Source organism: Taeniopygia guttata, chromosome 31 (assembly GCF_048771995.1).
Source record: "Taeniopygia guttata chromosome 31, bTaeGut7.mat, whole genome shotgun sequence".
NCBI classification, from domain to species: Eukaryota; Metazoa; Chordata; class Aves; order Passeriformes; family Estrildidae; genus Taeniopygia; species Taeniopygia guttata.
Genome location: NC_133056.1, coordinates 3236278 through 3258204, shown reverse-complemented (window position 1 = coordinate 3258204; position 21927 = coordinate 3236278). Strand labels below are relative to the sequence as shown.

The 21927-nt window shown below is 51.7% G+C and overlaps 1 protein-coding gene and 1 long non-coding RNA gene across 2 annotated transcripts; both read left to right on the top strand.

Moving 5' to 3' along the window:
• Positions 1-12165: 12165 nt before the first annotated feature.
• Positions 12166-14695, top strand: LOC140681050 (serine/threonine-protein kinase pim-1-like). Its single transcript, XM_072920226.1, has 3 exons — positions 12166-12204; positions 14187-14559; positions 14676-14695. Exons 1-3 carry the CDS (start codon positions 12166-12168, stop codon positions 14693-14695), a joined length of 432 nt encoding a protein of 143 aa, XP_072776327.1.
• Positions 14696-14979: 284 nt separating this feature from the next.
• On the top strand, positions 14980-15639 carry LOC140681131 (uncharacterized). The gene is made up of 2 exons (XR_012052378.1): positions 14980-15123; positions 15443-15639. It is a non-coding gene; the product is annotated as an uncharacterized lncRNA (long non-coding RNA).
• The last annotated feature ends 6288 nt before the right edge of the window (positions 15640-21927 follow it).

Sequence of the window (21927 nt, the reverse complement as noted above, 5' to 3'; positions counted from 1 at the left end):
ACCCTGATTTTTCACACCCCAGTTCTCTTTCCATTTGCTTCAGGCACAGGCAGTATTGGAAAAGTTGTGTTTTCCACTTGCCCCAGGTTCCCAGGGCGGGAGGTTCATGGGGGAGCTGGCACAGCCACCCCAGGAGTGGGGGTACCTGCACAGAGGGGTCCCACTGACAGAGGTCACTGTCTCCTTGCAGTCTCTCTGGACACACTTGGGAGCTGCAGGGGCAAATCCCAGCGTGCCCGGTCCCGTGGGATCCCATGTTGGGACTCAATGTCCCAGCCAGGGTGAGCACTGCTTGTGGCCCTGGGCTCAGCATGGCAGGCCTGGTGCTCACACCAGTGCAGACTTCAAGCTGGCCATGCACAGCTCCGTTTTTCTCCCAAAAATATCACTGCTGCAGCACCTGGGGTTCCCCAGTGCTGGCCTTGTTTTCCCTACTGCATGGAGGATCACATGGCATGGCAAAGGATGGATCCCATGTGGCATCCAACCTGCCCTGATCCAGGCTGGGCACCAGCAGGGGAAGGTGCAGTGCAATGTCTGCACTGCAGTGTTTTACTTATTAATAGCCCCCCTGAAAGTGATCCCAGCACATTCTCTCGCTAGGGGAGGAAATAACACAGCAAGAAAGGGCTGATGTGGAAAATTAATCTCATCACATCCCAGGGGCTCACCACCCCTTTCCACACCACTCCTGGATGGAAAGCTGCTGCAGGGACCTGAGGTCCGTGCTGGGGAGCAGCAAATCCGAGTGTTGAGCAGGCAGGGTGCCAGCAGCTGCTCCTGCTCCTCCTCTGAGTCACTGCCCCCTTACCTTGGCGAGCAGAGCCAGGAGCACCTGAGAGCAGCTCCAGCACCCCTGAACGTCTTGTTTCCTGTTACTCCAGCAGCACACTCTGATTACACATTCTCCCCCTGCTGCTAATTAATTAAATAAAATCAGGAGCACGTTAGCAGATGCAGAAGGGACTCACCCGTTGGCACACGCTGCCTCTGACCCCCTCCACAGCAGCCCTGAGGAACAGAACTCTTTTTCCTCAGCATTTCAGGGCTGGCGTTCCCCCTCTCCCAATTTTTGCCCTGTTTCTGGCAGAAGGCACCAAAAAGAAGTTACTTGCATTAGGAGGGAATGTGTTTTGGGCTGATTTTGGACAAAAAGCTGGGTCAGGCCTCATCCGTCTCCCTGAGGCTTTGGGCTGCCACACTCTGGGTGGGAGTTTCTGCAGCAGCACCTGATCCTCTGCCAAAAAGCATTAAAAGCTGATTTCATCTCACAGCACTAATTACTTCTCACAGGGCCTTTGATGCTGCTGAATAACTCATTAAATTCCCTCTGACCTGCCACAGCTTTGGCTGAGGGCACAGGGCCCTTGCAGGCCCGGGTGCCTCATGAAAGCCACCTCAGTGCCACCACACAGGCAGCGTGTGGCAGGGCAGGCTCATCCAGGACACCATCCACAGGGTGCAAAGAGAATGGAAAGCTCTGTCAAACGTGCTCTAAAATCAGTCAGAGAAATTGTCCTTGACCAGCTGTCTCTCCAGGCCCTGCTTCCAGGGCTGGCACCAGCAAATAGGCCCTTGTGTGAATAGATCTGTCAAAGCCCACAGGAGCAATTCCCATCCCAGCCCTGCCTACTCAAAGTGGCATCATTTTGGTACCTGACTACTTCAAAGGTGAATGCATATTCTCTCTAATTTGCTCAATTGACAAATTTACTCCTCTCAGGAGACAGTCTCATTTCCATCTTCTACCTCTTTAGCTTTGTACACTCAGTCTATAACATGAAAAGATTTTACCTTAATTTCTTCTCCAGGAAAGAAGTCATTGATCTTTTATTTGTGGCACTTTAATTTGGCATGTTGACTACAAAAATCCACTGCTCATCACATCAAAGGCTGATCCAGTATTGCCAGTTACTCCAGCACTGGAAATCTATAGTGGGATGGGTGGAAGGAACAGGGTCAAAATGAATGGGTCTTCTCAGAGGAAGAAGCAGAATCCGAGAAGACAGCACAGCTTTAAATTAGGATATCTGCTGTGCATGGCAAGAAAAAACACAAGCCATCCTGTCTCTGGATGTGATTCAACCCACTTGCCCCCAGCTCTGGAAGTGTGGTGCAGAGTCTGGTCCTCACTCCCCTGGCAAATGACAGGGCTGGGCTGATCTCAGCCTGGAATCCCTGTGGATTGACAGCAAGGACTCCTACAAGATAAGTTTTGCTCTTCATCCTTCCCACTCTCCAGGTATTTCTCTAGGAAATTCCACTCTCTAGTGTGGATAAAGCAGTAGAGATGGAAGGTTCTGTGTGCCCCAAAAGTCATCAGCCTCTTCATCCCACAGCTCTCCCACTCACAGCCGTCAGTTCTGTGCAGAGCAGGCACAAACTGGTCACTACTGGCACTGCCTGTGGTCTGAGCTGGGAACTGTGCATCACCATCAAGCTTCAAGTGCTTTCTAGTGGGAAGTGTTTTACACAGTTCCCTACAGATTCTGGTTCTGGGTCAATCCCACAGCAGCTCTGGGGAGTGTTTAGGTCAACAGGGTCTCCCCAGGCTGCAGCTGGAGCTTGGGGCCTCCTTCCAAACCACAGCACAGTAAAAATATGTACTAAGGTCACAATGAAAAAATCCTCTGCTGAGCCTTCATAGTATCTGTCAACTAATAATTCTGATTGTAAAATGCTATTTAGGAAGATCAGACTGATCAAAATCAGGACTTTTTTTGTGGATTTTTGTAAAAATGCTTTTTGAAGCTTTAAGATGGAGGGAATTTCACCAATGTCATTATTCCTCTTACAAGATTTTCAGCAACCGGTTACTTTGACTTTCCACTCTTATGTCCTGCCAACTTTTACCTGCCCAGAGCCACTTGTTTTGCTGACAGCTGCCATGCCCATGCGCCATTTGCTGGGCATCACCTGCATGAGGCCTCAGGAGCTCACTGAGGAAAACTCACTCCTTCATATTCTTTGCAGAGCCAGGGAAGATCTTGCTTGCTCAGTCGAGCAGTGGAGGAGTTTTCTGTTCAAACCTACTCTGTGTGGCATAACCGATGTATTTTTGACTCAGAGAAATCTGTTTATTTTCTGCTCTTAAATAAGGAGTGAGCAGCTCCATGAGTAACACCACAGCAGAGGAAACACAAACAGGCTGTTCCTCAAACAACATCTCTGAAGGGATTGTGCTCTGCTTTTCAGATGAGATTAAGAGCTCAATTACAGTAGAGAAAGAAGCTTTCATTAAATCACACACAGAACATAATAAGGACAAATTACAAAGCTTCAGAAGCAAATCTGTGTCAGACTGCTGGCTAAGGAGGCCTTCAGTGGTTTCTCCTGCCCTTCTGAAGAAATGAGTCCTGCACACCTCATCTCACCATGCTTTTGAGGAAAGCTCACAACCAGAATCCTATGAGGCATCCAATTCTTTGAAAGGTATAAGCAACTACCCCCTCATGTTTGTAATGAGTGGGGTGAAGCCTCGGGTTAGTGCTGATGTGCACAGGTTAGAAGTGCAATAGTTTGTTCTGCTAACCCAGGAAAAGCCCAGAAGCTCAGTGTTGTCTCAGTCCCATACTGGTAAGAGAAGATGACGTGGAGTTTAAAGAATTTTAAGGGTCAGCACCTACAGGATCAATCAACTACCCAAAACCAGACCCTGGACATAACTGTTTAATTCCAGCATTCCTGCCATGCTCTCCTGTCTCCAAAGTCTCCACCAAGAAACCTGCAGATCAAGAGGTGAGGAAAGAACAAGATTCAAGCCCCTCACAGGGAGGAGAGAGTTCAGAGACCTTCCAGCCAGAGGGATCCCTCCCTGAGCAGCCAGGCTGCCCAAACTTTCAAAATCAAAGATCCAGTGTGCAAATCCCAGGCACACGAACCACAGGCAGAAATACCCATTGGCCTCTGGATTTGCAGGTGACTGTACAAGTGTGAACCTGGAGCTGAGGGATTGGATGTTTTTCCCTCCCAGGAAACCCAAGGCACTGCATGGCAGAGCTCAAGGTGGACAGCAATGGGTTACACGGCTGCCCAGAATCCTGCACCTGGGAAAGGGGAAGTCCAGGTTCAGTCACAGAGTTGTCACCACTTGATTTTTCTTCCCTTGTTATTCTGCTCTCCTGGAATATATTATGGTTAATTAAAGGCACTTAGCTAATTGGATTGTAAGCAGGTGCTGGTTAAAAAAAACAAGCCACTGTTCCCCTTTGAAATGCCAGACAGGAGATTCATTAAAATTCCCTTTGAAAAGTAATCCCCAAACTCCCTGATCTGTTGATGAAAACAGTCAAGGAAAAGTAAAGGAAAAAAGAACAAACAATGTTTTTCAGGAGGTTTCACAACTCAGGCAACTGCAACCCCCATCAAGTATTAGGATTGAGGATTGGCATTCCCACACCAGGAAACCTTTCACAGACTCATAAACTTTCACTGAAAAGAAGTTCCAGGATGCACAGAGTTGAACAACAATCCCATGAAGACAGAATATTTCCATCAAGGCCAGGATGAGATGAGCAGGAGAGGATGACTGGGGCTCTTCAAAAGCCAGACCTCAGAGCTGAGGCAGCATTTAATCCTGATATCCCTCTAGTTATCCAGAAAAGGATCAGGACATGGGAGGCAGCTGAGAAAGCCAGAGTGCTCAAAACAGCAGTGTGTACAGAGAAGGAAGAAGAGGAAATACAGCTGGATACTTCCTAATGCTCTTCTTTGGACTGACCTGGTGTCTGGTGCAGTGAGTCACAGAAAACTTGCTCAAGACATGGGTGGCAGAACTGAAAATGCTCACTGATAAGCAACAGAAAAAATTAAGAGCATATAGAAGTGAGAGTAGTCACGAGGACCTGGAGAAGAAAGAACCCCAAAAGGCCAGACAGGATGTAATATCATGCATAATGAGAGTAAAATACATGTTGCTATTCATCATGTATCCAAAGAATTACAGAATAGTTTGGCTTGAAAGGGACCTTTAAAGGTCATCTGGAAGGACAGAGGATTGATAGCAAGAGAAAAACAGTATCTTAACTGCCAGGGAAAACTGTATTGAAAGCAGCCAAAGATTAGAGCCAAAACAAGAAGATCTTATGTTTGAACTAAAGACTTATCAATAACTAATGCTGTCTGCCACTGGGGGACACACTAAACCAGAATCCCTCCATGCCAGTTTTCCCATGCTGTGCTATCAGAGCTCTCCCTGCTCCCCAGCCCCTGCAAGAACTGGACTTTGTGATGTGACCCCATCATGGCAGCAGCCCACATGAAACTCCACCTCCGAGAAGAGCAGCACCACTTCTCCAAAATAAGGAAGTTTTTACCCGAACATCAAGCAACACTAAACTTCTCTGGGAAGCACTGGGTGCAGGATAATTAGGGACAGAAAAGGGATGTGTCTGTGGAGCAGAGGGATGGTTTAAATTCTCATTAGGTTGTTAACAGCTGATTTCATTAGTCTGCCTACAGACAATCACAATTACTTAGTGGCTACTGCAGGATGAAATGCCATTTCAGTTTATTAACATTCTCAGAGCTGCAAACCTGTCAGTGAAATTATTTTTAAAGTAGCTTGTAAAGCTTGTCTGTTCTCGAAGAACTGTCAGACTGATAGACCGGGGTGTGACATTTATGCCCCAATAAAAGGAAGTTTGAATGCAGTTTAATAGTGCTTGAAATGTTCTGCTCTGAGAAACTCTCCCCAAAGTCCAGGTGGACCTTTCTCCATTGGAACTCATAGAAATTAGCAGAAGCTGTAACTTTGGCATTACTTTTACAGGAGCATTTATAGCCCAAGGGTCAAGACCAAAGCCATAAAATGCTGCTCAAGCCCTGAGCTTTCTCAAACCAGAGGTACACTTGAATCTAAAGGTCTGTCTGGAGCCCAGGACTACTACATTTGCTCAGCAGAATTCTGTTACAAAGCTTAGCCTGCAATGAAGGTAGATTTTTATCTTAGCTTAGTTAAATATTCCCCCTAAACCAGGATAAATTATAATTTCCCCACTATCATTCATTATTTGTCCACTCCTAATTACTCTTTCTTCTTGCCCTAAGCACCATCCTTATTCATACAATAGGTTTGATGGTTCCCATTAAATTTATTATTTTACAGACATATGTTGGATTAAAGTTTACCCAAATGAGAACTTTGTCCAGCTCCTGCCAGAACTAATGGAGAAGATATTTCAGTTTATTCAAAGCAGTTGTTATCTCAGAAAGAGGATCATGCTTAAATTAGAAGAAAAGTTCTGCCAGAAAGAGTATTCCTTTGCTTCCCCCAAATATCCACTAAAAGCCCTCAGTCAGGTAAGAGCTTTTTAAATAATTTCCAATATTCACTACAGGGCCAATTAGTAAGAGAGCTCTGACCCTGCAGTGCAGTTAATGACCATCTCTGACATATTTCTTACATGTAGTTTTTTCCCACATTTCCTTCAACAGTAACTGACCAGGTGCCTTGCCCTTTTTATCTCCTCTTTAACCCATTTACTCTCATCCTCCATGGCACAGCAGAAGATGTTTCCAGCCTGCACCAGCCACTATTTCACAATTCACCCATAAAATCCCAATCTTTTACACTTCCACCTCTTCATCTTCCCATCCACGGAGGGGAGCCAAGGTCAGCCAGATGCAAACGAGGTGTTTGAAGCTGAGCTGTGATGAGGCAGTGATTGCTTGATGAGCACAGGAGGAGGAAAGGTCTTGGCTGTGCCTTGGTTCTTAAATCATCCTCACTTGTGCAGGGAAATTAAGGGCAGAGCAGTGATGCTCCTCTGACCACTTTCCCCATAGCATTTTTCCTGTCACAAAGTCAAAGGCAGGCAACTCACACATATTCTTTTACTCTGACTCCTGCTGGGATAGGGAAAAAATAGGATAATAGGGGAAAATACCATTATTAGGGATTTTCATTGTGTGAGCTCAGGATTCCCCACACTTTTGCAATGGGGGAATGTTCATCAGGCAAAGGCTATGAGAAGGAGCTTCAAATGTCCAAAATCCCAGTAAAAATACTTTTTCCTATGGAACCCTTCACCAAAGCTGGTCCCACTTCAGGCCCTTTATACATCCATTTCCTGATGTGCAACTCCCAGTGGGGTGCTCCCAATGCTCCAGGAACCCAACACAAACCTTACAGCCCCACAAAAACACACCCCAAGGAGCTGCACCCTTCCCTCCAAACCTGGGTACCTGTCACAGCCACCTCTGTGCTGATCTGAGCCTGTTTCTCCCCAAAACAAGGTGCTCAGTTTATCCTCAAAAAAGATAAAGGCCAAGATAAAATAGAAAGGATTTGAACTTTGAAAAGATTGACAACAGCATCCTTGTCTTCTCCAAAAAAGCCATCATTTCACAACTGTAATCTCCACACTGAGACTTTATTCCCTTAAAGTGTCCAAGTACACAGGCAGGATCCAGGAAGGCACTGAAGTGAGTCAAGTTTAACCCCAACGAGCTCTCAGCTCCCTGTGAAAGCTCAGACAAGCAGTAGAGAAAGAATTAATGCTCCCATTTCTGGCATCTAACAGCCACAGGGCAAGTGAAAAGTTGGTTTTAGAGAATGAAGAAAAAGCACTAAGTAATAAAAGATGAGAAAAATCCATCGCTCCAACAGGTTAATGAAGGAAAAGCACTTGAAGAAAAAGAGGTAGATGGAAGGAAAAAAAACCACAATTGAGAGTGTCCATGACACCCAGAGCCAAAGCAAGCCCAGGGGATCAGGAAAGAGGTAAGCACGAGCTCCAAACAACAGCAGAAATGTAGGGAGAGCTCTGGAGGGAACAAAAGAAAGAGGCAGCCTGAAGAAAGGAAGAAATTCCTCACCACAGAGTGTTTTGGGTTTTTTTATTAAGAGTCTCTTATATCACGTGGTAGAAATTCAGAAAAGTAAAGGTCAGGAGAGGCATGGTTTATTTGGAACATTCCTGCATAGCAGACAAGATATATCCTTGTGCAAATTATTCCCTGCAGCACTCACATCTTTAATTGCTGCTTTTCCTCCTCCTGGGGAAGCAGGGTTGCTTTATTTACTCCAAGCAATATTTTCTCCCTCCTCCTTGGCAAAGAACAAGCTCCCATCTTGGCAAGTGCTCACTGGTTTACTAAATGCTCATCACACCCATGCTAAGGAGAGTGGAGCTGGTTAATTTATCACTTGCTACAGTGATTAACTTGCCCAGCTGCCAGGTTCAAGAGCCCCAGAGTGCCTCAGGTTAGAGAGGATCACAGAAGGAAAAGCTCCATTGAATTAAGCTGCTGCCACACTGGCCCTCTTTGCCTGTCAAACACATTCAGCTGCTCTGGCCCTGCCCTGTGAAAATCCCCCTTAAAATACAAGTGAAAATCCCTCATCACCTGTGAGGAAGCACAGCTGGGTTCTGCTCAGGGCATTTCAAACTACGTGAGGTATTTGTGACCTCCCCTTGCAAAGGCAGCATCTCAGGAAAACCAAAAGTTTCTTTTCCTGCACTCACCATACTCAGGACACCTTCCCCTAGACCAGGTTGCTCCAAGCCCCATCCAACCTGGCCTCGAACACTTCCAAGGGTGACACAACCACAGATTCTCTGGAGCCTGTTTTGCTCCTCACCCCAATTTAGCAGCCTCAGAGATCGATTTCTATCAAATATCTACATTTTTCTAGGAAAGAAAGATGGCAAACCTTGTTTGCATCTGACTTTGCAAAATCAACACGGGAACTTCGGACAGACTTTTCTTATTTTTCCCCATTTGGTGGAACATTTTCATTCTGTTGTTGTTTGGAGCAGTATTTTAATATATCTGGCTGAGGCTGCTTAAAATAGTACATCTTAAAGAAGAGACTTGTGTGAGGGGTGGAAAACTGAGCTCTTGCACATCCAGTGCTTCTGTTGTTGGAAGATTTAAATCCCACCTCTCACCTGGTGCTGTTGCCACTCTCCAACAGCGTCTCTCCCTCTCCAGCACACAGCCCACTTCTTACAGACACAGATCAAGCAGAAATCTACTACGGGTGTTGGTTTTTCTTAATCCATCTGGTTACACGGTTAAAACACATACATGCATTGATTGTCATTGAGAGAAAGCTTTCCCATGGAGAAAATAGTCATTTTGGTAGCACACTTCGATACACCTTCGGAAAAAGCAGAATCAGCACCAACTCCTAAGACCCCTGCTGAGGAACCCTGCCCTCCTTGGGACACCCAAAGCGGCAGAACTCGAAAATGGAGGGGGAAAGTCAAGCTTGGAGTAGAAAAAGAGAACATAAGTACAGCAGCCTTTAAAAGTGCCTGCACAGAGCAATAGTGGGAACCAGTCACATTTCTTCTTTCCTTGCTTTCTGTGATGACATAAATATGAAGTAAAAACACCTTAAACAAAAGGCAGAGCTCGGATTTTACAGGTGTTCATTTTGGCAGGCTGCATGACAGACGCCTCTTCCGGGACTGCGACGGAGAATGGCAGAGAACGGAGGCAAAAGGTGCCAGAGAGCCCTTCCTGTTCCCTTCAGCCCCTGCAGCTGCTCCGATGGTTTCAGGGCACTTGCTTGGTTCAGCACTAGATAAAAACCTTAGGGCATGATTTTCAAAACTACTGCCCATCCCCAGTCTGAGTTTCCTACATTCCTGGATACAAATGAGTGGATAGAGAGGGCTTCTTTCCAAATGAATTTAGCCATAGATACCTATTCTTTACCAATACCTATAAAAACGAAACACGTGCCAGGTTTTAGTATTCTACACACACCCCTCCCTGGGAATTTTGGGGCAGCTTTAGGTCCCTCTGCGGGACGGCACCCAGCGTGACCTCCCCCCCCTCATTCGCCACCCACCCACTCCCCCACCGCAGTGTGCCTCCCTCTCGTAGGGACCCTGGGGTGCCCCAAATGACATCAGAGCCCCGAGTCTTCACCCCCTTTTCCTGACCCCCAAAGAAGGCACAGAACGAGTCCAACTGCCCTGGACAGCAGCCCAGCACTCCCTTCCAGCCCTTTCCACACCTCCATCCCCCCCGAAAGGGACTCTGCCGCAACAAGAAAGGGGGGGCAGCCCCCAGAAGGCGTGAAGCTCCCGCCCCGCCTCGCTGTCGCAGGCCAGGGGCAGAAATTGGGAGCGGCAGAGGCGGCGGGGACGCGGCACGGCCGGCACGGCGCAGAGCGGGGCCGCTCTCAGCGCGATGGTGGCGGAGCCGCAGGTCCGGCAGCGCCGGGCGGTGTCCGAGCGGCGCGGGGGGATCCGCCGAGAGCTCCGGCCCCGTGCGGGGACTCCCGCAAGGGCCGGGGGGCGCCGGGCTCCGGCCCTCGGGGCTTTATTCTCCGCGCCCCGAGCCCCGCGGCTGCGGGGGAAAGAAGGGAAGGGGCGGCAGGAAGAGAGGAGGGAGAGCGGGGCATGCGGAAGGGTGGGAAGGAGGTCGGGCTGCGGAGGAAAGCGGGAAGGGAAGGAAAAGGCCGGCAGGGAAGGAAGAGGGACGGTGGACAGAGGAGGGAGAGAGGGGGAATAGAACGGAGTAGCGGGGCAGGGACAGGACGGAGTGAGGGCAGTGGGAGGTCGGGTTTGGGAGGGAGAGGAGGGGACGGTCTGGGGGCCAAAGAACAGGAATACGGGGAAGAGGAAGGAAGGGTAGCGGGAAAGGGAGGGAACGGAGCTGCTTTGGGGAGAGTGGGAAATGCGGGAAAGAGAGAAAGAAGAGGAATACGGGGAGGAGGAAAGAGGGGCAGAGAGAGGGACAGGAGGGGGAGCCTCACAGAGCCCCGGCTCCACCCCGAGCCCGCCCCGGCCCCCGCCCTGCCCGGCTCGGGGCTCTCCTGCTGCCGAGCCCCGCGGGCGGCCCGGCTGTCGCACGGAAATGCCCCACGCAACATTAGACAAAGCAGTTTCTATGTTAAACCCTTTCTATCCTAGAAGGAGATAACTTCTCTACCTCCTTCGTCTTCTCATTTTTCTTCTTTGATTTCAAAATCAGACTTACAAAAACCTAGTCCTAAAAAAGACTTGGTAAGTAGTCAATAAAGTAGTCCTGTCAATTTCATAACCTAAAGGTATACTTATGTTTTCACAAAAAATAAACTACATGACAGTCCTACTCACTGTGTCAAACCTTATTTAAAATACTCACAAAAAAACCCCAAGATAAATAGTTCCACAACCAAAACAAAACAAGCACCACTAACTAAAACCATCCATCAAAACACATTGTGTTTATCAGTCACCAATCCTAAAAATATCTCTAGGATGTCCGGGGAAGGGAATCCACATCAGGTACGAAGGAAGGCTGCCTCCCCTGCTGGCAATTTGCTGCAGTCACCGACCTGTGGCCCTTGCCCAGCTACAATCAAGAACACCAAACATCACTGCATGATCTCAGCTGCACAGCAGCCACAAACCCACGAGTCTGCTACTCACCATTCTCCTAAGAATGCCCGGATCCTCGGGCCGCTTCGGCCACGCCCTCGTGGCAGGGTCTGCCTGGGAAATGAGGAGACGAGGAGATGCGGCATTCCCGAAACTCAAGCGCACCCTGGCTCCCACTCACTGGTTCCCTAACATAAGGTCACCCGTCTCATGGATGATGGGAAGGCAATGCAGGTTCTATTTCAGGATTTTAAGGGGAGTTTTGATCCTGTCCCTCGCAGAATACATCTGGAGCAGGTGTCCAGGTGTGAGACAAAGAGAGACAGGGTGTGCTGGCTGAAGAATGGGCTGATGTACTGGTTTTCAATGGGATAGGATCCATTTTCTTCCCAGGGAGCGGCAAAGAGCTGGGTTTGGATTCAGGACCGGAATGTGGTAGACAGCACACAGATGGCTTGGATGTTACTGAGCAGGGCTTGCCCTCCTCAAGGAGTTGCAGTGTCACATTGGACAATCCATGTCCCATGCTGTGCCAGCAAAGAGGTGAGACCATCAGCATTCCCCTCCTCATCCCTGTGTCCTTCTTAAAGAAGAATCTTCCACCCACTCTGCTCCCGAGAGCTGGCAAGTGCCCATAGGGAGCCCCCTTACCCCTCCTGGGGCACTGCGGAGGGCGGGGCTGAGGCAGGGCTGTGATGGCACAAAGGGCAGAGCGCTGGCGTCAGGCAGGGCTGTGATGTCCCAGGGCTGTGCTGGCCGCAGCACTGTGACACCACTGTGACATCACCGCGCTGTCGCTGGGTGAGACAGGCCAGCGCCGGCAGCTGCCAGTGCAGTCGCGATGGGACGTGCTGGAGCCATGGGTGACGGTGACGTCCTGGTGACTGCGCTTGTCCTGCTGCTGGCCGCCGTGGCTGTCTGGTGGGCCTTTGGCCACCGGCAACCACGGAGCCAGAGCACACGGACAGCGAAGAGGAGCCAGCGCCCCAGGGTCCGGCCCAGAGGCTCATGGAGGAAGCGAGGAGCCCCTGTGGCTCCCAGGTTCCCCAGGCCTCGGGCTGCTCCTGGCGAGCAGCCACGTGCTCCCGCCAGCCCCCTGGGCAGCCCCTGCGGCTGCGGCCCCTGCCTGGCAGTGGCCCGGGAGCTGCAGAAACTGATGCTGCAGCTCTGGGATGGCAACGGGACACGTGCGCCCCCTCTACTCTGGGATGTGGCAGGCCTTGTGGAAAGAGCTGAAGGAGCTGCTGGAGCGAGGCCACCTGCCCTGCTGTGCCTCGGCCAGCTCCTCCACAAAGCTCCATCCCTTCCAGAGGCTGCTCCCAGCGAGATTCTCCATCCCTGGGAGAGCCTCAAGGCCTGCAAGGATGGCACAGCAGGGGGGAGCCACCACCATCCATGCAGGAACCTCAGGCTGTCAGAGACCCTGCACCCTGCCAGCAGCCTCTGCTATCTCTGACAGCCTCCATCCCTCGCAGAGGCTCAGTGAGACCTGTCAGCCTGCGGAAGGAGCAGAGCCCGTGGACAGGTCTCCCAGCTCCCTTGGACTCACGGACTTCAACAACATGGGCGCAATCCTGACCCTTGACATGGCAGAGGAAAGCCCACAAGTCCAAATGGGAGCCCAGCCCGATGTGGGGGAGCCTGCTCAGGAGCAGCTGACGGGGCAGCAAGAGTCCTGGAGCCAGCTGTGGTCATCCCACAGCGGCCAGGACAGCCAGGACGCTGTGCCGGTTCTGCCAGCTGGCAACAGCCCGAGCCTGGTGGTGGAGACGAGCCTTCAGAGGTTCCTCCATCTGCAGGAAGCTGCCCCGAGACAGCCCTCGAGTGCCGCGAAGGGCTTTCTAGTAGCAGGTGAGATCTTCTGAGGAGCTGCCTGAGGCTCCGCCGGGGCTCTGGAGGGGCGCGGCCAGGCCAGGCCAGGCCCCCTGAGAGCAGCCCAGTCGCTGTCTGTTTCCAGTGCCTCCGATGGCCCGGCTTGAAAACGCCCTGTCTGCTTTGCAGCCGCTCCTGGGTCTCCCCCGTGCCAAGCCTCGGGCTGCAGCCCCGGCCGTCGGCAGGAGCAGAGTCCAGCCCACGACGCCGGGGACAGCGCCGGTGCCGCCCTGCCCCGCTGGCCCGGGGCTGCCGCAGCCGCCTGTGCGCGCTGCCCCGGCCCGGCTCTGCCGCTCGCCAGCCCGGCGGCTGCAGGGCGGTGGCCGCTGCCCGGCGCGCAGCAGGAAGCGGGTGAGAGCGCGGCGGCCCGCGGGGCCCGGCCCGCTCCACTCGCGGGCACTTGCGGGAGGGGCGGGTCCTGGGCGCAAGGCTGATGGCTCGCTCTTGGCCGCAGGGCAAAGGAGGCAGCGGCAGGAGCGGTACCTGCTGGGCCCGCAGCTGGGCAGCGGCGGCTTCGGCACCGTCTTCTCGGGCATCCGCCTCTCGGACGGCAGCCCGGTGAGTGGCCGCGACGGCCGGGCCTGGGCGGAGGGGCAGCGGCGGGGAGGGGCAGGGCTGGAGCTCAGCCCTCCTCTCCCCATGGCTCGCAGGTGGCCCTCAAACGCGTGGCCCGGGAGAGCGTCCTGCAGTGGGACGAGCTGGTGAGCGAGCGGGGCCAGCGGGACAGAGCGGGGCGTGGCGGGCAGGGAGAATCCCGGGGCGGGCTCAGCGTGCGGAGCCGCAGCCCCGCGGGCCTGGGCACGCCGAACAGCGGTGCCGGGGCCGGGCAGGGGCAGCCCCGAGCATCCCCCGGGCGGGAGGAAGCGCAAGCGCCAGGGAGGCTGCGGCAGGGGGCACTGGGGCATCCCGGGCAGGGCGCAGCGCAGCCCCAGCCTGCAGCAGCAGCAGCAGCAGCACCTGCCGCAGGGACTGATTTTCTCCTCCTCACAGCCCGACGGCACCCGCGTGCCCTTGGAGGTGGTGCTGATGGAGAAGGTGGGCTCTGGCTGCCAGAACATCATCCAGCTGCTCGACTGGTTTGAGCTGCCGGATAGCTTCATCCTGGTGCTGGAGCGTCCGGGGGCATCACGGGATCTCCTGGAGTTCCTGCAGGAGCAGGACCAGGGGTTCCTGTGCGAGGAGCAGGCGTGCTGGCTTTTCTGCCAGGTGCTGGAGGCCGTGCGGCACTGCACCGCCTGCGGCGTCCTGCACCGGGACATCAAGCCGGAGAACCTCCTCGTGGACCCGGAGAGCAGCGACCTGAAGCTCATTGACTTCGGTTGCGGCACCTTCCTCCAGGAGCGGGCCTTCACGGACTTTGCCGGTGAGCCCATGGCCTGGGCCCTGCTCCCGGTGCCAGGCGCTGCACGGCCCCGTTCCCTCCCGGGCCGCGGCCTTCAGCCGGCTGCCCTTTGGCACGGGGCGGATGCCGTGCCCCAGGAGGCGGCTGCCGGCCCTGACGAGAGAGGGGGCGGCAAAAGCGGCTCCCGGCCCCTGGGCTCAGCGGGCCCACAAGGGCCTGGGCTGCTCTGCCGGCCTTCTTGGCCTTGCGGAATGGTTTCCTGCTTTTGGCCAGCTGGCTGGGGGACGCAGGGTGGCCTCGGGGGGGAAGCTGTGGCCGCGGGCGCAGCCCCTGCCTCGGTCAGGAGGCTGGTGCCAGGCTCTGGAAGGCAGCAGCCTGCGCCCGGCCAGCGCCGCCTGTCTCTCCTAGGAACGTGCGTGTACAGCCCGCCCGAGTGGACCTGGCTGGGTTGCTACCACGGCCACGCGGCCATCATCTGGTCCCTGGGCGTGCTGCTGTACGTCATGGTCTGCGGCAGCCTCCCCTTCCAGGACGACCAAGCCATCGTGCTGGGGAAGCTCTTCTTCCGGCGGCAGCTCTCTCCAGGTGGGTGTCCGGCCTCAAGCCGGCGGGCTTTGGCAGTGGCGGCGCACGCCCGGCGCGGCCCTCACGCAGCTCCAGGGACGTGGATCTGCCCTCACGGGCCGGCCGCAGGAGGGGCCCGTGCCGACGGGGTCAGCGCGGCACGGGCGGCCGGAGGAGGCGGCCGCGTCCCGCCGTGCCGCTCTCCCGCGCGGGGCTGAGCCGGTCGGGAGCCCGGCACGGCCCAGAGCGCTCGCGGCACGGCCCGGGCCCCGCGGGTGACGGGGGCAGCTGGGCAGGAGACTTCTGGCGGTGACCGGCGCTTTCTGGCTTCTCTCCCCAGAGCTCCAGCACCTGATCCGATGGTGTTTGGCCAAGCACCCTGCGGACAGGCCGGAGCTGGAGGAGATCTCGCGCCACCATTGGGTGTGGGGCCGGCGTTTTTGATGCCTTGCCGGAGCCTCTGCAGCACCCACTTACCGAGTCCCACGCAGGGCTGAGGACCCGAGAAATAAACAACAAACCCATTTTGGTGTTTCAGGGCTGGTCCTTGTCAGCAACTTCAGCTAAAGAGCGATATTGGTGGGGAAAAGGGAGTTACAGGAGTCCTTGGGAGGCCTGAAACTGCTAATGGTGGTGGGGGAGAGCCCAACAGACTCCTCCTACATATCCCTATCCCTTACACAGGGGAAGCCCTGGCTAAAATCCAGGAAAAACCGCACTGTGGATCCAAGGATAAGAACCAGGATCTGTGTGGAGATCGTACCTCGCGGGAGGCCATGGGGCCACCCCTTGCTGAGGGGTTTAACATTTTACAAAGATGGGCCATCGGTCTTCAAGTACAGCCCTGTGGTGTTCTTCCACTAGAACTCCTGTGGCATGCTCCTGCTACACATCCACACAAAATTCAAATTCTTTTTCCCTGTCTGGAAGGGCTAGGGCAGGAGACTCAGTTCATCTGCTTTTTAACACTTTAAAATTCTTTAAAAATCTTTACAATTCTGCCGGGCTCTTACTGGGCAGGGATGGCAGTGTTCTAGGCAGACATACGTTGCCCCAAAAGGCCTGCCTTGAACAGGAGTTCAGCAACAGGCTGTGACCCCTTGCCTTCTCTCCCTTGAAACAGGGTATTGCTTTTAAGACACCACTTGTCCCGGTGGCTTCGAAGTCATTTGGAGAGGTTGCATATCTAATTTTCCACATTTCTGTGGGACTGCTCGCACTTCTGGCTTTACTTCAGCATAGGTCTTCTCTGACATTTGACACAAAGTTACAAGGGCCGTAGCTTCCTCATCAGCTTTCACAGTCACAATTGACATTCCCATTTTAGCCATCAAATCCCTTCCCAGTAAATTGTAATCACAGGTAGGAAGAAACAGAAATTCATGCGTGTCAAGCCTATCAGGCACATTTACCAACAGTAGTAGTGGAAGTATTTTCCCTGGACTGTGTTGGCAGAAGAGGAGGCAAGGATGTGCAGAGCCATTGGTCCCGAGGTCATGGCTGTGGGGAGGACGAGAGGACAGTAGGGGCATGTGGTGAGGTGGAACCTGGCAGCATCTTGCCCATCCAGGGCACCCTGAGAGCCAGCAGAGCCGAGCCTGCAGGGCCTGGCCCTCTGGGACCAAATGCCTTCCCTCCCTTCCCTCTGCCCCCTCATTGCCTCGCCTCCCTGCCCTGCTGGGCTCTTCTCACTGCCTCCTCCTTGACCTCCTGGCACGGCCACTTCTGGACCCGGGCTGGCCATAACCTCTGGACAGGGTCATGGCCAGCTGGACGCTGGGATTTGGCACCTAGTCAGGGTTGAGAGATCCTTCCAGGCACTGAAGCAACTGGGAGACCAGTTGTTGTGGGGCCACTGGAAGGACAGGTGTGGCCACCACGCTGGCACTGGGGATGGGAGGTCACTGGGACCCCGTGTCCTGCCCACAGGCTTTCTCCCAGCTCTCCAGGGGTGTCTGACACTCAGCTCGGCCCTCCGTGGCTCTGCAGCCCACCAGGGCCAGCAGAACCCTGATGCCCAAAGCCATGCCAGGCATGGCTTGGCCCACTTGGAGTGGCCGAATCCTGTGGGAATTCGGCTCTCTGAGCACCCTCTCTGCTTTTAGCTGCTCCCAGTGTCCTTGTCCCACAGACCCTGGCTCTGCCAAGTACCACTGGCTTCTCTGGGTGCCAAAGGATTTCCAACAAGAGAAGGACAGTGCTGTTACAGTGATCTTTCACGTGGTATTGCCTGGGACAACTTGGACCAGAATAATATCTGTGACGCTGTGGCGTTGGATGGGTGTCTTGGTTTAAAAAGACAGGAGCCTGTGAAGGAAGGCAAAAGCCTCCTGTGAAATGGAAAAGGTAAACCCCCTCCCTCCGAATTACCACCATTTCAAAATTAAAAAGCTCTCAGGCAAAGATATGGAAATGGGAATAACAGTTCTTTACTAGGAGAAAAACTAAATAAAAATAATAATAATAAAAATGCAATTAGTACAAACAAAACTAGTGGTAGAGTCAGAAACCTGACACCCTGAGGAGTCAGGGTGTTGGTAGTGGTTCAGTTAAATGGTGGCTGTTTTTCCTGGAGTGGCAGATGAAATGCTGCTAAAGCGGTGACTTGTAGAAGGGTGTAGTTTTCCCTGAAGGTCTGGTAGTAGTTCAGCTTGGCCTTCCTCTGGGAACCTAGCAGAGAAGAAAGCTGCTTCCCTGGGAATCCAGCGAAGGGCTGCCCTGGTGTCCCAAAAAGTGCTGATTTTATGCAGGTAGGGATGCATGGCTCCTCCCTCTGGGTGGAGCATCTCACAATGGGATGATGCAATTTCACCAGTCATGCAGTGAGTCATTCCATGGCCCATTAACAGAAGATAACTTCCCCGAGGGAGACATTGTTCTTGGAAGAGATAAGAAAACTGCCCAACCTCCAGCAGATGGCAAATAGAATACATGCTTATCTTACAAGCCAGGACAATGGGATTCATCCCAATATGTCCCAACAGGAAGCCCCTAAATCCTCTGCCCAAGGTCCTGAAAGACAAGGAGGTCCACGCTGGCTCAGTGTTCTCTGGCCCTTTCTGATCTGACAGGAAGGGATTGGACTCTCCAGGAAACTCCAGCCCTGATAATCTGATCTTGATAGCGGGAAAGGCCATCATTGGCACTACTGGGAAGTGATGGAAGGACAGTGCCAGCACCTGGACAGGGCAGCGTGAGATAACGGAGGGGAATGTAGGAGAAGAGATTATGGGACGCAGGGAATGGGGCTGCAGCCGAGCCTCATTCCCAATGAGGTGCAGCTGTATAAGACAGGTGAACAGCACTGAAGGAAAAGAAGCACGGAATGCTGATGTTTATTGACCAACCACAAAAGAGTAAAAGGGCACTCAGATATTACGCATGGGAGGGAAAAGGGTATAAAAGTTTGTAACTGGGGAATAATAAAATGCTGGTGCTTGAAACCTTTCATGGTGTCAGTCATGAGTCCGCAGTCAGGGAAATTCCTGTCTGATTGACTGTGCCACTACCATGAGGTCACCCATCTCATGGATGATGGGAAGGCAATGCAGGTTCTATTTCAGGATTTTAAGTGCAGTTTTGATCCTGTCCCTCGCAGAATACACCTGGAGCAGGTGTCCAGGTGTGAGACAAAGAGAGACAGGGTGTGCTGGCTGAAGAATGGGCTGATGTACTGGTTTTCAATGGGATAGGATCCATTTCCTTCCCAGGGAGCAGCAAAGAGCTGGGTTTGGATTCAGGACCGGAATGTGGTAGACAGCACATGGATGGCTTGGATGTTGCTGAGTGGGGCTTGCCCTCCTCAAGGAGTTACAGTGTCACATTGGACAATCCAGGTCCTTTTTCAACAGTCCTTTGTGTGATGAAGGCTCCCAGGTAAGAATTTGAAAAGAAAGTTCTAAAAAACCCCAAACCACAGGAGCTTGCATGGCTTCAAGATCCCAAGTACCAAAAAGAAAAGAACCGCTGACTCTGCCTTGGTCCTCTTGAAAATTTGTTCCTTGTTGGTTTTGTGTATGTGTGGAGGGGGAAATTATTGCTTGTGTCTAAATCAGTCCCATCCTTATCCCCTGAAACTGGAACAGGTTCCTGCCATCATGGAGCCTCACGTGGGTGCCGTGGGTTTGCTCCTGCAGTCGGGGCCTTTTCTTTTTGGGGTCTCTATTCCCCAGCCAGCACATTTGTTACCTGAACAGTGCTTCAGCAGGAGAGAAACTCGCATGTCAGGAGCTCTCAGGTTTGGGAGTATCCACCCTGAGTATTTCAGGTATCAAACCTTGGAGAAAAAGAGAAAATTTTCTTGCTACCTGAATACTTCTTGTAAGAGCAGCACCTGTAGTATGAAGTGTTGAAGGGCGAGTGTCTTTCCTTCTCTGGAGTTCCTGAGAAGAGGTGGTGTTCATTTTACCTGGAATTTGATCAGATACCAGCCAAATTGCTCATTTTAAGTTAGATAATTAGGTCTTGGCTGTAAAAGAACAAGTTGCATTTTCTGTTTCAGAGTCGTATTCTGGAAATATTACAAAGTGCTTTCCGTGTCACCAGAGCTGCCTATGAGCTGACAGAGGATCCCAGCCTCCTCACGTGGGTCCTGCACAGCTTAGAGAAAAGGCAATCAGCAAAGTACAGGAGAAATGGGAACAATTTTCCTGCCCACAGTAGAAGAATTCTGTGGCTGAGGATGAAAGCAAGGGTGACAGACATGGAGACAGGGGTGCCAAGGGCTGCCCTGGCAGAACTTGCTGAACTCTGAGGCCTCCCTTGTGTTTTTGAAAACAGAATCAAGACGCTTTCAGGTTGTGGTAGGTGGGATGATGGTGGGGGGCTTTGTGATTTGGAAATCACTGCCTTGAAAAAGCAAAATGACACCTTGTGCTGGTGTCTTTACCTTTTAAATTTCAAGCACCCCCAGTTCCCATCCTCTCGCAGGACCACCTGCACAGGAAGTTGCACAGTAATGGATTTGAGCTGTCTAGAACATTATTTCTCCTCCCCTTGCCTCTCCCTCACAAAAAATCTCTTCTGCTAACATAGAGTGCCCTGACAAGTTCAGGCAAGTGCACCAAAAGTGCACTAGAATATGGTCCCCCTTAGGAGATGGACCAGCTGCTGATGAGGATCTGCCTTTCAAATGTGGTTTTCTTTTTTTTATTATTTTTATCTTTCCTTTCCTTTCCTTTCCTTTCCTTTCCTTTCCTTTCCTTTCCTTTCCTTTCCTTTCCTTTCCTTTCCTTTCCTTTCCTTTCCTTTCCTTTCCTTTCCTTTCCTTTCCTTTCCTTTCCTTTCCTTTCCTTTCCTTTCCTTTCCTTTCCTTTCCTTTCCTTTCCTTTCCTTTCCTTTCCTTTCCTTTCCTTTCCTTTCCTTTCCTTTCCTGTTTTTCATTTTGTTTTGTATTGTAAATGCAGGCAAAACCCAATGGGAAGAAATGACAATGTCTGACTCAATTCAGAAGGCTGAATGATTATTATAATTATGCTAAAATGGATTAGTATACTATATAAAAGGAAGATCCTAAAAGTGCATTCTACTTTCTCTGACTCTCCCACAACTTGAGACCTTCTCGCGAGAGTCCAGACACAGGTGGGTTGGATTGGCCATCAGGCTCAAACAATCCTCACCAGAATCTAATCAAGCACTCACTCCAGGTAAACAATTCTCCAAACACATTCCACATAGGAAAAACAAGGAGCAGAAATAGAAATTGTTTTCTCTTTTATTTCTCTCTGTGCACCTTTATGAAAAATCTTGAGAGGGAGAGAAATGCGCTTACCACAGTTTTGTTTTTCAGGTTTCTGGAGAACAAGGTGATAAATAAAATTATTTCCTTACTCCATACTCTATGGCTAACAAATTTAGAAGATGAGAGAAAACAAGAATCAATCCCAGGAGAATAGGAAACTTCTTCCTATTCAGCTTGTAAATGAACTTCTGTGTGTTTTGGTCGCGTTAATCAAACATATTTGGTAAGTTCTTTGTTTTGTTTTTTGTTTTAGTTGGTTTGCATTTCATCCTCTGTCCAGTTTGAACTTTATTAAGGTCAGGAGGCTTTCTTTATCTCTGCTAGATGGCATTTTTCACCTCCAGTTTGTGTGTTGAGTAGTGAATTTGGATGGGATTTCTTTGACAGGAGGATTTAGGTGTTTGAATACACGGGGAATAAAGTAAAATGTGATGCCCAGTTGCTGTCAAATCCTTCGTCCCTAATTCCTGGCCATTCTGACAGCAGGGATTAAGAGCTGTAGTGATGGTTTGCATGGCACTCGTGTTTTCCTTTGCCAGGACTAATGTAGATCTGGCCAAGCTGAGTGGGTTGTTCAGCACCCTCAGCTCTGTGCTGCAATACTGTGCTGTTGTTGGGGAGGCTTTTAGGGAGATGAGGCATTACACAGTTAATGAGAGCGTCCTCTCCAGCAGGGAGCTGCTGCTGCTGCACACGTGGAGCCTTGTCAGCAAAGAGCTGCAGCTGCAGGAGGACCTGCGGGCCCTGGCTCAGAAGGACTGAAACAGAGAATTGCTCAGTAAGTGCTGAAATACTTCCAGCAAGGTGTATTTTGTTGTAGCTGTTTCAGGCCAGCAGTTAAAATGAAGCAAACTTCTCTGGAAGTAGGACTAACACCTTCTGTCTGGCTGATATACCTGGAGGGAGGAGGAAAGGAAAGAGAAAGACATTTTTTGGATCTTCCTTGTGGTGATTTTGAACCTTTGAACACAATTTGGAAGCTTTAGGGAAACACAGTTTATGAAGGGAAAGAGCTTTAAAATGAAACTTAGTGGCAAATCTTGAGTCAGGCTTTGAAAAGGGGTATTTTTAATGAAATCTTAAGA

Bases quoted from the DNA above. Each gene is read 5' to 3' on its own strand.
- LOC140681050 (XM_072920226.1), top strand. From the start codon at position 12,166: ATGGGACGTGCTGGAGCCATGGGTGACGGTGACGTCCTG. The intron at 12,205-14,186 runs GTGACTGCGCTT...TCCTCCTCACAG, and splicing joins TGGGTGACGGTGACGTCCTG to CCCGACGGCACCCGCGTGCC. The intron at 14,560-14,675 runs GTGAGCCCATGG...GCCGTGCCCCAG, and splicing joins GGCCTTCACGGACTTTGCCG to GAGGCGGCTGCCGGCCCTGA.